This window comes from Orycteropus afer, unplaced genomic scaffold (genome assembly GCF_000298275.1).
Source record: "Orycteropus afer afer isolate SDZICR_OR568_19922 unplaced genomic scaffold, OryAfe1.0 scaffold00067, whole genome shotgun sequence".
In the NCBI taxonomy this organism is placed as follows: Eukaryota; Metazoa; Chordata; class Mammalia; order Tubulidentata; family Orycteropodidae; genus Orycteropus; species Orycteropus afer.
Window position 1 is genome coordinate 10,178,571 of NW_006921654.1, and position 13,435 is coordinate 10,192,005.

At 41.9% G+C, this 13,435-nt stretch overlaps 1 protein-coding gene across 1 annotated transcript in view; it reads left to right on the forward strand.

Annotated features, from left to right (window-relative positions):
* The window catches only part of HYDIN (HYDIN axonemal central pair apparatus protein), a 333,125-nt gene that overhangs the window by 279,828 nt on the left and 39,862 nt on the right, over window positions 1–13,435 (forward strand). Inside the window, exons 63-67 of the mRNA XM_042780857.1 lie at window positions 1,117–1,219; window positions 1,442–1,729; window positions 3,430–3,572; window positions 6,209–6,427; window positions 11,169–11,329. Coding sequence (XP_042636791.1) covers window positions 1,117–1,219; window positions 1,442–1,729; window positions 3,430–3,572; window positions 6,209–6,427; window positions 11,169–11,329 — 914 coding nt within the window. The remainder of the gene's footprint in view (window positions 1–1,116; window positions 1,220–1,441; window positions 1,730–3,429; window positions 3,573–6,208; window positions 6,428–11,168; window positions 11,330–13,435) is intronic.

Below are 13,435 nucleotides of genomic sequence, written 5' to 3' on the forward strand. Positions count from 1 at the left end.
AAAATAAATAAATAAATACTATTGGGAAGCCTGTGAATTATTTGGGAAGACTTTCTTGTTTTAGAGTATCTAGGCCCTCCAAAATTAAACCAAACCCACTGCCATCAAGTCAATTCTGACTCATAGAGACTCCCATTGGGTTCCCAAGGCTGTAAATCTTTATGGAAGGAGATTGGCTCCTCTTCCTCCCACAGAGCAGCTGGTGGGTTTGAACCACAGACCTTTCAGTTAGCAACCACGTCTTACCCACTATACCACAAGAGCGCCTCATCTAGGCCCTCCAGTGGGAGTAATACTTAGGATTTTCACTCAATTATTTACATCTTCCGTTATATCAATTTTTTTCATGTAATTTCTCCACATAGTTTCTTTTATTAAGGTTATTTCTAAATATATAATGACTTTTTTAAAAATCTCAGAAGACTTCTTTGTGATGTCACTCTTTCTTCCTTACTCCTCATCCCTCACCTTTATGTTATTGAATCTAATTCATGATAATGCCAGCATTACTGTCTTTTAAAGATGTCGGCTGATTTCCTCACACCTAAAGTCAGATCACGAGCTTTAGTCTTACCTTCCTTCCAATGACCCAGGAACAGCCCCTTTTCTCCAAGTTGGTCACATGCACGGTTTTGTTTTCCTCTCGGTTAGTATGCTCAGCATTACACTGTCACACAACTAATGTTTAGAGCCCAGAAGGTGTGGGCTTTCATTGGGTTTTGGGAACTCACATTCACGCAGGTCCTCATAGAATTATGAGTATTCAATTCCGTTTTATTATCCAGCGTCTATTTGCATCTGCCTTTGTCCATAACAGAGGCCTTGGAAACCCCACTTTGACACTAGTTAGCTGTGTGGCCTAGAAAGGCACTTTTAGGCTCTGGGCCACCAGTTCCTCACCTGGATGGCTAGCAAGGGTTAACCTGACTCAATTTTCTTCTGCCCTCTTCAGGTCATACATTTATTCTTTGTCTCTCTTAGTAAGAAACTTAAAAAAAAAGTGAGCATTCACCATGATTACTTTTTTGGGTACTGGCCAGTGTAGTGTCTCACTTCAGACTGAAACCGGGGCCCAGGCTGTGCACCTCATGCTCCTTCCTGCTTTCCCTCTGCCAGCTGCATGTGGACCTGCAGGACCAACTAGGAGTCTTCTCCCTGAAAGGAAGGCCCACTACCTCCTACTTGTATATTTCAGAGGAAAACAAACCAAATGAAAAAGGTGAGTGGAGAGAGAGGTTACCTTCTGGAGGACAGTGTGGATCTCAGCTGGTTTTTCATGGGATTAGTCATGACCAGCCAGGGTCAGATACCCACTCTTATCACCAGTGGCCTCTGTAGCAAAGGCTTGGTCCTGTGGGAGGGCTGCTGTCCCCTGAGCCAGGCCCTTTATTGATGTATCTTTTTTTAATCTGCTTCTCAATCATTTTTTTTTTCATTGCAGCAAAGAAAGCTCACACAGCCTCCCTCCTTGTCTCTCCTGGAGAGACAGCTGAATTTGACGTGCTTTTCCACTCCCAGAAGGTTGGGAGGATGGCAGGCACCATCCACTTGTCAGTGGTCAACAATCAATACGAGGAGACCATCATCCACTTGGTGGGAGAAGGCTATGAGGATGACATCACCTTGGACAACATCCACGGGCTGGTGCCTTCCACCAGCCAGGAGGCCTCAGGTGTCACTGAGATCACCGAGATCTCTGAGGAAAATATGATGGAAGACATGGTAGCAGGTGCGAGAAGTGGCAGTCAGGTGTCAACAACCGTTGGCTCTCGAGTCATTGCAAAAGGAGAGTGAAGTCTGAGAGTAGACTGGCTGGCTTCCAGGGAACTTAGGGATGAATCTCCCCTTCATCACCGTGTGCTCCATCATGCCTGGCACAGTCACGACATTCATTTGCCCATTTATTCATGTGCTTAATAAATGCATATTGAACGTTCATTGTGCACATGCCAAGCACTGCACTAAGCCCTAGACTTGCAAAGACTAATAAGAAACAGTCCCTGTCCTTAAGGTGGTATAGTTTAATAGACATTCAAGTTCAGCTTACAAGGACCCATAACATCTGCATCTCCTGGGAGCTGGTTAAAAAAAAAAAAAAAATGCTGCTGGATCAATTTCAACTAATAGCAGCCCTGTAGGACAGGGTAGAGTTGTCCCATAGGGTTTCCAAAGCTGTAGTCTTTACAGGAGCAGACTGTTAAATCTTTCTCCTTCAGAGTAGCTAGTGGGTTCAAACTGCCAACCTTTTGGTTAATAACAGATGAGTCCTTAACCACTGCACCCCCAGGGCTCCTTGGGAGCTTGTTCAAACTCCAAACCAAACTCACTGCCATCAAGTCGATTCCAACTCATAGCGACCTGCATTTGGTTTCCAAAGCTGTAAACCTGTATAGAAGCAGACTGCCTCACCTTTCTTCTGCAGAGTAGACAATGGGTTCAAACCACCAACCTTTTGGTTAGCAACCAAATGCCTTAACTGCTACACAGCCAGAGTTCCTTTGAGAGCTTTTTAGAAGTTGGGATTTCAGGCCCCACGTCAGCTGCTGAATCAGTCCGCGTTTTACCAAGGTCCACAGATGATGCGTGTCCACATTAGTGCTTACAGAGTGCTGTTCAGCCAGTGCGTCACTGGGTGGATTGTGTTCTTTGGGATGGGAAAAGAACCTACTTCATCATGATTATTGAAAAACATTTGTTAAAAACCCAAATGTGTGGCTAATTGTTACATAGTGAGTTATAAATACAGTCCGACAGTATTTCTAGGAGCTTAATTGCAGTCAGGGATTATAGCGTCAGGCAATATGCAAGAGTTAAACTTGAGGCTCCTTACATATTTAGTATTTTACCCATTTCCTGCTACAGGGTGACATCTCTTTTGTCAGGGGCCATGCAGGAGTGAATGGTGAAGCCTAGTTCCGAAATCTGATTTCACCCCTATAATATGGCCACCAGATTTAGCAGATAAGAATAGATTTGAATTTCTGATAAACAGCGAATACATTTTTAGTATAAATATATCTTGTGCAATATTTGGGGACATACCTATACTCAAAACTTATCTGTTGTTTATCTTATACTCAATTGTAACTGGGGATCTTGTATTTTTATCTGGTAGCATTAACCCTTAATAGTGTTGTCTTGCCAAACAAATGAAGTAGGCAGCATTTGTTTTCTCATACAAATGGAGGTAGGGGCCATCTGTGGATGGAGGATGGATGAATGGATGGGCAGGTTGATGCCTCTGGGGTGAGGGCATAGTCTTGCTGTTTAGGGGCTCCATGTTTTCAAATACAGCTGTCCTGGGACGGAAGGATTGCATGAGGATGAGGCATAGTGCCTACCAGGTGCTGCCTCCTCACAGCAGACAGTGCTGGGGGGGGGGGGCGGGGACCAGGGAGGACTCACTGGCTTTCTGCTTCTGTCCCATAGCTGCTCTGGTGGACCACATCCAGTTTGGGGACTGCCACATTGGCAACAGCTATAACGTGAGCTTCACGATCACTAACCACAGCCAAGTGACTGTGATACGGTTCGAATGGCCCGTTTTAGCCACACTTTCTTTCTCCCCACAGGTAAGTGAAAGCCACTCACTGTTTTCCAGATTCTCTGAAGCCTGACCAGCCCTAATCTGATTGTCAGCCTGTTCCCACGGATGCAGGGTCTGCTTCCCTAGGCTGGGAGACAACCGAGACCCTATCCCTCCCACAGACTTGGTGCTGGGGAACACTGCTTGTGTCCCCTTGGCCTAAGAGGGGAAGAGCAGAGAATGAAGTCTGCAAGACTATTGCCGGGTAGATGTTTAGGAGTTCTGGGAAGGCTTACATGGACAAATACAGGTCCCAGTCTTCCTACCCCAGAGTGTAAACCTGTGCTGCCTACGTGTGTGTTCTTCAGAACGTTAGTCCTACAAAAGTAGTTGACCAAAAGCTATAAAGGGGGTGGTACTTTCTGTGGAAGACCAGGGTTTCGAAAACCTTGCAAGTTACATCTTTCTCTTAGAGGTTCTGAGGGCTCTTGAGCACACTGAAACCCAGTCGACTTTGTTTTACCTGGAATTTCCCAATCTTATTTACCTCCAAAGCCCCTTTTCTAACTTCCTCTTTTAGCACCACACAGCCCGAGTGTTTTAGATTACTCCCTGGAACTCCATGTTGAACAAGGCCCAGGACAGCATTGTAGCAGATCCTAGCCTCTGGTCATCAGTTGCTTTTCTAGACATTTCGCTTCTGATTTCCCAGGACACTAGTGCTCACAGCCTTCTGCTTGACTTATACACAGTTACCAAGTCTGCTCAAGTGTAGGACTCCAGGGCAGAACACAGGTTTAGGAACCTTACTTTTGTCACCTTTAAATCTTTGAGTGCTGCTGTCAGGAAGAAGTTTTGCTTCCCAGAAGGAATGCAAAGTTCATTTTTAATTCTCCTGACAGTTCCGAATCTAACCCTGAGTCATAGCTAGTGTGAATTAAGTGCTTGCTCTATGCCAGAGGTAGTTCCAAGACTTTTACATGGATTAATTCATTTAATCCTCTCAACAACCTATGAGGTGAGTACAATTATTATCTGCATTTTGCAGATGAGGAAACAGACAGTATACTCTAATAGGGTAATCTAATTTGAGCATTATCTTTATTAGCAAAGTGTTAGTTGAAGAAGGAAGAGATAAGCTTCTTAAAGTCCATTTACACATGTCTGCACACACACCTGAACACATATACCTGCTTACATATATGTACATGCACACGTGTGTACTAATGGCCTTGGGAAGTGCTAGGCATTGTTCTCTGCTCACTTTTCAGAGAGGTTTGTTTTAACAATCAGAAGCATGATAATTATGACTTTCATACATTTGGTGTATATATAGATATATGTGTGTGTGTGTGTTCATACATACTAAATGAATATTTACCACATGAGAAATTAAAACTGAGAATGTTTAAAAATATTTATTTATTTAAAAACACAATACTAAACCCATTACTTGTTAATATAAATACCATATTTTCATGAAAATAGGTGTATTTTCCAAAAGAAAACAAATCATCTAGTGAGAAAAATGACATTTGTTTTACAGTGTGAATGATTTTATTAATCCAATCTTTCAAGTAATTTTTTTGAGCTCTGGTAGCATAGTGGCTAAGACACTTGCCTGCTAACCAGACGGCTGGCGGTTCAAACCCACCAGCCACTCCTCGGAAGGAAGGTTGGGCAATCCTACTTCCGTAGTGATACTGCCTCGGAAACCCAAGGAGGGGTCGCTATGAGTCGGGGCCGACTCGACGGCACATAACAACAACAACAACAACAACAACAACAACCTTTTTTTTGGTCTTATGACATTTCTTTCTCTCTCTCTTTTTTAATTGTGATTTGGGTGAAAGTTTACAGATCAAATTCACTTTCCATACAGCAGCTCACATATACTTTGTCTCATGACATTGACTACAATTTACTCCAAAGCAACAACTCCCCTTCTACGCCTGCCCCTAAAATAACATCATTTTGCAAATCAGCAAATCTCTCTAATGTTTAGCTTAATGGAAGGCGATGGATTCTGCTCTCTGCTTCTGTTGCAGTAGCATTATGTCATGGAACCTCTGGAGGTGTCCATTGTATACTTTGAGAAAACGTGTGAAAAATCACATGATGCCTTAGCATTGCTATAAACATGGTTTTGACTTCTTGGGGCCCCTGAAAAGGACTTGGAGATCCCAGGAGTGCCCAGACTGGACCACAGTTTGAAAACCACTGCCATCCTGGGTTCCTCCATCCATAATTGTCCAGATTGTATTGATTTAAAAGTGCAAAGTGGTTAAGAGGGCAGCATCTGGAGCTGTGGGTCCCCTAGTTCTTCTAATACCAATGGTATAATCTTCAGCAACTTACTTAATCTCTGTGTCCAGTTTCCTTATCTGTAAAATGCAGGTGATAATTGTCCATATTGCATAGGGTTGTAGAGATTCACAGTGTAAAGGCTGACAGTAGTGTCAGAAGTGAACATCAGTTTGATACATGTTAGTTTTTGTTACCGTGATTGTATTTCAATCTGAGAACCTCTTGAACACATTTCAGTCAATCTACACATACAGCCTCGAATGATACATTTTTGCCAAGGCTTTTGGCTTCCACCCCTTCTCTAGACTGTCACCAGGTATCAAGAGTTTTCAAGGTTGAATTCCCCAAGAATATTAATAGCAGGCTCTTCCTCAGCTGGGCCACCTACATCCTGGATGTGCCAAGGACATAGTGGTGACCCTGAAGTCGGACTTGCCCATCACCCTGAAGAAGATGGGGGTCAAGTGCAAGCTCTCCAGGATCGCCTTTCAGCTCCCCACAGACCAGGTCCCCGACTGGGACGACCGCATGCGCACCGTCAAGTGGGTGGACATGTTCAGGAACGTTCCTGGGACTTTGAGCACAAAAAAAAAGGTGAGTGGGATCACAGAGCACGGGTCTGACCAGGCTAACGTTGGTTGAATGCTTACTGGTTCCAAGTTCAATTTCTCCTCATTTCCTTCTTTTATGGAAAAAATAGAAAGAAAAAAAAGGCTCCTGTTCTACTTCACTTTAGTTTCAAAAGTGACAAACTGAATTTTCAAGCTTGCTACCTCTCATTCATACCACTCGTAGCACAAATATCACACACCTTCATTGCCAAAGCCTTAGCTTAAGTCTTGATGTCTGGTTAAGCAAGTCCCCCCAAAACTGATTCTTTACGAATGGTCTGGCTGATCTTTTTGTTGTTTCCTTGTCCCTCAGGTGTCCAGAATGTGACTAATTGTAATCTTTGGTTCATGACAAGATATCATTTTTGTTGCATACATGCATGCCCCTCTTTTATTTATTCCTTGGTTAGTTTTTTTTTTTTTTTTCAGTAATGTAGTAGCATAGTGCCTAAGGCACTTGACTGCTAACCAGAAGGCTGGCGGTTCAAACCCACCAGCCACTCCTCGGAAGGAAGATTGGGCAATCTACTTCCGTAGTGATACTGCCTGGGAAACCCAAGGAGGGGTCACTATAAGTCAGGGCCGAATTGACGGCACATGACAACAACATGACAAAGACAAACCATACCCCACACAGGAAGTAGAACACTGACTGCTGATGTGGTTCCACGCATCCCATCCCCCTGCTTCCCGCTTAGCTGCAACCATGAGCCTGAATCCTGTCTCACTCATTCCTTTCTTTGTTTGTTTCACCTGTGTGTTCTGAGAAGGTATGTTGTTTAGTTGTAGTTATTTTTAACTTCATTTAAAAAAAAAAAGATTATTGCATGTGATCATCCATATTGCTCATGTGTTTATAGTTCATCCATCTTCCCTGCTATATAAAATTCTATTGTTACCATTTTTCTTTTGGAAATTATTTTGGATTTTGCTATTGTGGACAGTGTTGCTATGAGCATTCTTGTTCATGTCGTGTAGTGTATATTACAGGAGGTTATATTCTTAGAAGTATAACTAATGAATGTGAATGTACAACTTTTCAGGATAATGCCCAAGTGTTTTCCAAAGTGGCTGAACCAATTTAAAGTCCCACTTGCAAAGAACTCTTATTGATCCACGTCGTCTCCAGCACTTGGCAGTATCACACTTCTTGATTTTTGTCATTTGAGTGAATGTGAAATGGTGTCTCTTTATGGACTTATTTGCATTTCTTTGATCACTGAGGTTGAACATGTTGTTATTGACCATGAAAGTTCTCTCTTCTGTGAATTCCTTTTCATGTATTTTGCCCATTTTTCAGTTATGATGGTCGTCCTTTGTGTGAGTTATTTTATATTTGATAAAATCTTCTGTTTGTATCATTTTTTGGTAAATATCCTCACCCAGTTTATACCTTATCTTTTTGTTTTCTTTAACATTTCTTTTGATGAACAAAACATATTCTTTATTTTAATTTAGGCTAATTTATCGATCTTTTATTTTGTATTTATCACTTTTTCTGTCTTATTTTTAAAAAACCTTTCTTTATCATATCATAAAGATATTCCACTATTAAAAAATTTAAAAACTTGAAGAGCTGTAATTTTGGTATTTAAGTCCTTGACCTACCTGGATTTTCCATATGGTGTGAGGCAAGAATCCAATTTTCTTTCTTTCCATCTATATAACTAATCTTGGAAACTCCCTTTGTTTATCCTTTCTGTTTCCTCATGACCTGCAGGACTCCATTATCTTATATATATATATTATATATGCCTAGGCTGTGTCTGATCTCTCTATTTTATTTCATTGTCAACTGGTCTATCTCTATGCTAAGTTTATACTCTTTTAATTTTTATAGCTTTGTCACCATACCTGATATCTGGAAGGAAAGTCCCTCTTCCCTGTTTTCGTCAGAAGTGTCTTGGTTATCATTAGCCCTTTACTTTTGAATGTAATTCTGGTATGTATTTACCAAGTACCATGAAAACCCTGATGGAAACTTGACTGGAATTGGTTTGTGTGTATATATCAGTTTAGGAAGAATTGACTTTTTTTTTTTTTCCTGAATGAGCAACTATATTCAATTATATGCTAATTGTATTATGGGTGCTGATTATATTAAAGCGATCCAGGGGTGAGCACATGTCTAGGATTATTGGTAGCTGCCTTGAGTTGGTTGCTGACACATGGTGACCACGTGCAGAGCAGACTAAAATGCTTCCTGGTCCTGTGCCCTGCCCAGGATTGGTTGTGATTGGCTGGTTTCCAGAAGTACATCTGCAGGCATTTCTTTCTAGTCTGTCTTAGCCTAGAAGCTCACCGGAAACGTGTTCCGCATCCTAGCAACATGCCAGTCTCCACTGACAGATGCACAGAGGCTCCAACTTTTCCACATCTCGCCAACACTTGTTATTTTCCTTTTTTTTAATAATAGCCATTCCAGTAGAGGTGATGTGGTATCTCATTGTGGTTTTGATTTGTATTTTTCCTAATGACTAATGATGTTGAGCATCTTTTTATGTGCTTATTGGCCAATTCCTTTTTTTTTCCCCCTACATTTCATTTATTTTGTTGTTGTTGAGAATATACACAGCAAACACTGATTCAACAGTTTCTTCATGTACCATTCAGTGACACCGATTGCGTTCTTCAAGTTGTGCAGCCATTCTCACCCTCCTTTTCCAAGTTGTTCCTCCCCTAAACTTTCGAGTTGCTGTTGTCCGTTTGATCCCACATAGGGAGTTCTTAAAAAGGCATAATGCTCAAGGAGGACTTCTTTAACTAGTTAGCTAAACCATTATTTGGTTTTAAGAAGACTTCAGGGGATATTTTTGGTTTAATAGTCCGGGACAATTGTTTCAGAGGTTCGTCTACCCTCCAAAGTCTGGAGTCCAATGAATTGATATTTTTGTAATATTAACTTGTCTTTTCCATCAATAGGTTTTTGGGGTTTTTTAATTGTGATTTGGGTGAATGTTTACAGAGCAAATTCACTTTCCATTCAGCAGCTCACATACACTTTGTCTTATGACATTGACTGTAATTTCCCACAATGCAATAGCTCCCCTCCCACTTCCTCCCCATAGTTACCTCTCCCTATGTCCTTCCCTGCCATGCCCTCATGCCTCCTGAGCTCTCTCCCTGTGCATACACAGCCCTTCTATTCTCCCATGATTGATCTTTCCAAGGAGTGCATCTACCTAATGTAAATGTTCAGCTTATGTGCCTGTCTTTTGTTTGACTGGAAGCCACAGGAGTGGGTTCAATTTCAGACCTGAAGGGCAGCTAGGGGCCATAGTCTCAGTGGTTCCATCAGGCTCTATCAGACCAGCAAACCTGGTCCACTATTAGGTTTTATTTGTACATTTATTTAAGTTTTCTTTTAGATTTATTTACTACTAAAGGCATACCTCAAGGAGCTCTGGTGGCATAGTGGCTAAGGCATCTGGCTGCTAACCAGAAGGTCAGCAGTTCAAACCCACCAGCCGCTCCATGGAAGGAAGAGGGGGAGATCTACTTCCACAAAGATTTACAGCCTCAGGAACCCAGTGGGGGTCACCATGAGTCGGAATTGACTCAGTGGCAGTGAGTGAAGGCATACCTCAGAGATACTGCAGGTGCAGTTCTAGACCACTGAAATAAAAGGAATATCACAATAAAGCAACACACACTAATTTTAGGGTTTCTAGTGCATATAAAAGTTATGTTTACACTATATCGTAATCTGCAAAGTGTGCAATAGCATTGTGAAAAAGTTTTGAAATATTGTGAGAATTACCAAAATGTGACACAGAGACATGAAGTGAGCACATTCTTTGGAAAAATAAGGCCAATAGACTTGCTCGATGCAGGGTTGCCACACACCTTCAGTAAAAAAACAGTATCTGCAAAGCATAATGAAACAAATTATGCCTGTATTCAGTTTCTTTAACAGTTATAGGACATTTCAGTTTTTTATTTCTTCTTGAGTCAACTTTATTAAATTGTTTTTTCTAGGCATTTGTCTTTCTACAAAATTTTCATACGTACTTTTGTAAAATTGTTCATAAAGTTTTCTTTTAATCTGTTTGAACTGTATGATCTTGGGTTATATCCCCATTCATATTCCTGATATTGATTATTTGTGTTTTCTTTCTTTTTTTTTTTTTTTTTTTGCTCAGTCTCACCAAAAGTTTTTAATATTTTTTGTTCAGATGAATCACTTTTGGCTTTGCCAGTGTCTCTGTGTTGTGTTTGCTTTCTAAAGCTTTAATTTCTATTCCTGTGTTTATGATTTCCTTCCTTTTGCCTCTATTAGAATCCACCTGATTCCAGAACTCATGCCAGTGCAGTCCTAATATTCTGTCACTTGTTATTTAATTTCCTCCTTTTCCATTCTATAGATAATTTAGGTTTCCCTTTATCATTTCTTCTGGATTGGTGTTAGTTTGCATGGGTAGAATAAAGCACCGTGTTTTCCCCCTCATTATTCCTGTGAGAGGAGCTCTTGTGATGTAATGCCTTAGGCACTTGACTGCTAACCAGAAAGCTGGTGTTTCAAACCCACCTGCCACTCCTCGGAAGGAAGGTTGGGCAATCTACTTCCGTAGTGATACCGCCTTGGAAACCCAAGGAGGGGTCACTGTGAGTCAGCTCCAACTCCATGGCAGTGAGTTTGTTTTTTCTGTTTTTTGGGGGAGGGGTTTTATTCCTGTAAGGGGGCTGACTCTTTACCACTGAGGACTTGGTTGCCTTTGTTACAGGTGATAGAGACAGATCCTGAGCCTGCCCACACCGTACTGGAAGAAATCTACCGAGAACTGCACCTACAGATCAGCGCCAATGTGGATTTTGCTTCATACCGGTGCCCCACGAGTGATGTGCGCTTTAAGGATACGCTGGTTTACCAGACCCGAGTATTTGAGTGAGTCATCAGAAACCTCAGAACACTCATTAGAGAAGTTCTTTTATTCTGTCATTCATTCCCTCATTCATCAAACATGTGCTCAGTGTCTACTACAGCATATACCAAGCATCAGATCAGTGTAGCACCTTCTGGAGATCTTTTTGGGTCCAACGAAACCTTCAGACTTACAAAGCTGTTGAAGATCACACTTGACATCAAGATATAGGCCAGAAAACAAAGCCTATCAGGATGTTACATCAGGCAGTCCTCTTTAGTGGAAATAATTCTTGCAGCATCCAGACAGCCACCCAGGCACTGTTGTCATTGTCACCCTCCCAGGAGACAACTCAGACAATATCTACCCTTGTTGTTGTTGTTATGTGCCATCGAGTCAAACCGGACTAGCCACTATGCTACCAGAGCTGTATCTACCCTAGTGGGTATGAAGTCCACCTTGGTTTAGAAGCACCATGCCCAACAGAAGCTAACATTTCTCATAACTACCCCATAGACATGACTCCAAGGGTTCCCTCAGGGGCCATGCCCAGTTATGAGACTCTACACTATAGTCAAAGAACCTCAAAGCTGTGGTTTCCTTCCTGGTACTCATAGATTCTCCCAATCCAAATGTGATTTACCATCAGGGATCATTTTTGCTGTCAGCAGTGTTGCCTAAAAATGCAGCTGACATTCCTCGCTAATCAGGTTTCCAGAGGAACAGAGATACGAAGTTAATTGAAGGTCAGATTTGTCTTTGAGAAACAGAAAGGGTTATGTTACCCCTTCATCCACACTCAGATGCAGGAATACAAAGAAGGCACGAGCCTTGCCCTCCAGGAGTTCATAGTCTAGGGACAAGGTGGGAGGGATAGGTAAAAGTGGGATGAACAGTGGTTGCAGTGTGGTGTCCTGTGCGTACAGCAAAAGAGGACCTAAAACAAACCAAGACATGGGAGAGAAAGACTGTCGGCGAGGGCTTTCCAGACAAGCTGGTGCCCAAGCTGAAGTTCAGGAGACAAGTAAGAGGTCTCCAGATGAAGAAGTAAGAGAAAGAAAGAGGGGATGTGTAAAAAAAAGCATAAAAAGAAGATGCTGATAAATATTTTTGAGAATTACAAAGAAAACACAGTAAACTACTGCTGTTTCTATTTTGTAAAATTGTCATTAGTTATTAACCTTTTTGACAGATTTTGCATTTGTTGAAAGTACTTTAAATATCCTCTGTAAGTATTAAAGAACCGAAAGATGTAAGGCAGGAGGTAAGATCTTCTGCTAATAGACATTTCACGTGAGGGAGAAGCTGACTAATGATGGCCACGGGCCAAATTCAGGCACCCTGTTGTTAGAAGTCAAGTGTTCTTGGAACACAGCTGCCCATTTGGTTCTGTATCACCTACGGTTGCTTTCATGCTACAACAGCAAAGTTGAGTAGTTGCTAGAGACTGTATAGCCCACAAAGCCAAAAAATATTTCATCTCTGGCCCTTTATAAAAGGAGCTCTGATGGTGCAGTACCTAAAGGATGTGACTGCTAACCAGAAGGTTGGTGGTTCAAACCCACCAGCCATTCCGTGGAAGAAAGACTGGCAATCTGCTTCCATACAGATTTCCTGCCTCAGAGACCCAAAGGAGGTTGCTATGAGTCAGAATTGACCTGGTAGCAGTGAGTTCGGTTTGGTTTGGTTTGGGCCCTTTACAAAAACGTTTGTCAACTTCTAACTTAACAAAGAATTCCTTTTATGAAAAATCCTCTGTGTGCTGAGATTTTTCCACTTTCTGTAATTTTTCTCTTCCCTAGGATAAAGATCAGTGCTCATAAACCCACAAAATAATCACAAGCCCCCACGGAGGAAGCACTTGATTTCAGGCATCCGTACATGGTTTCCATGGATTGGACCATGGAACACTAACTCCCACCCCCATTCCAGACCTACTCCTCACCAAGCTCTCAACTCGCACCGCTCCACTAAAGCAGGAAGAACATGGGCACTCACTCATTTTCTTCAAATTCCAGATAAAGCTTCCCTCTCCCAGTTCTTGCTTAGAGCAGGGAGACTTGAGGCCAAGAAAGGGTCATCGATTCAGCCTTTGAGTTCAAAGCAACCAACATCCACATCTGGTTCTC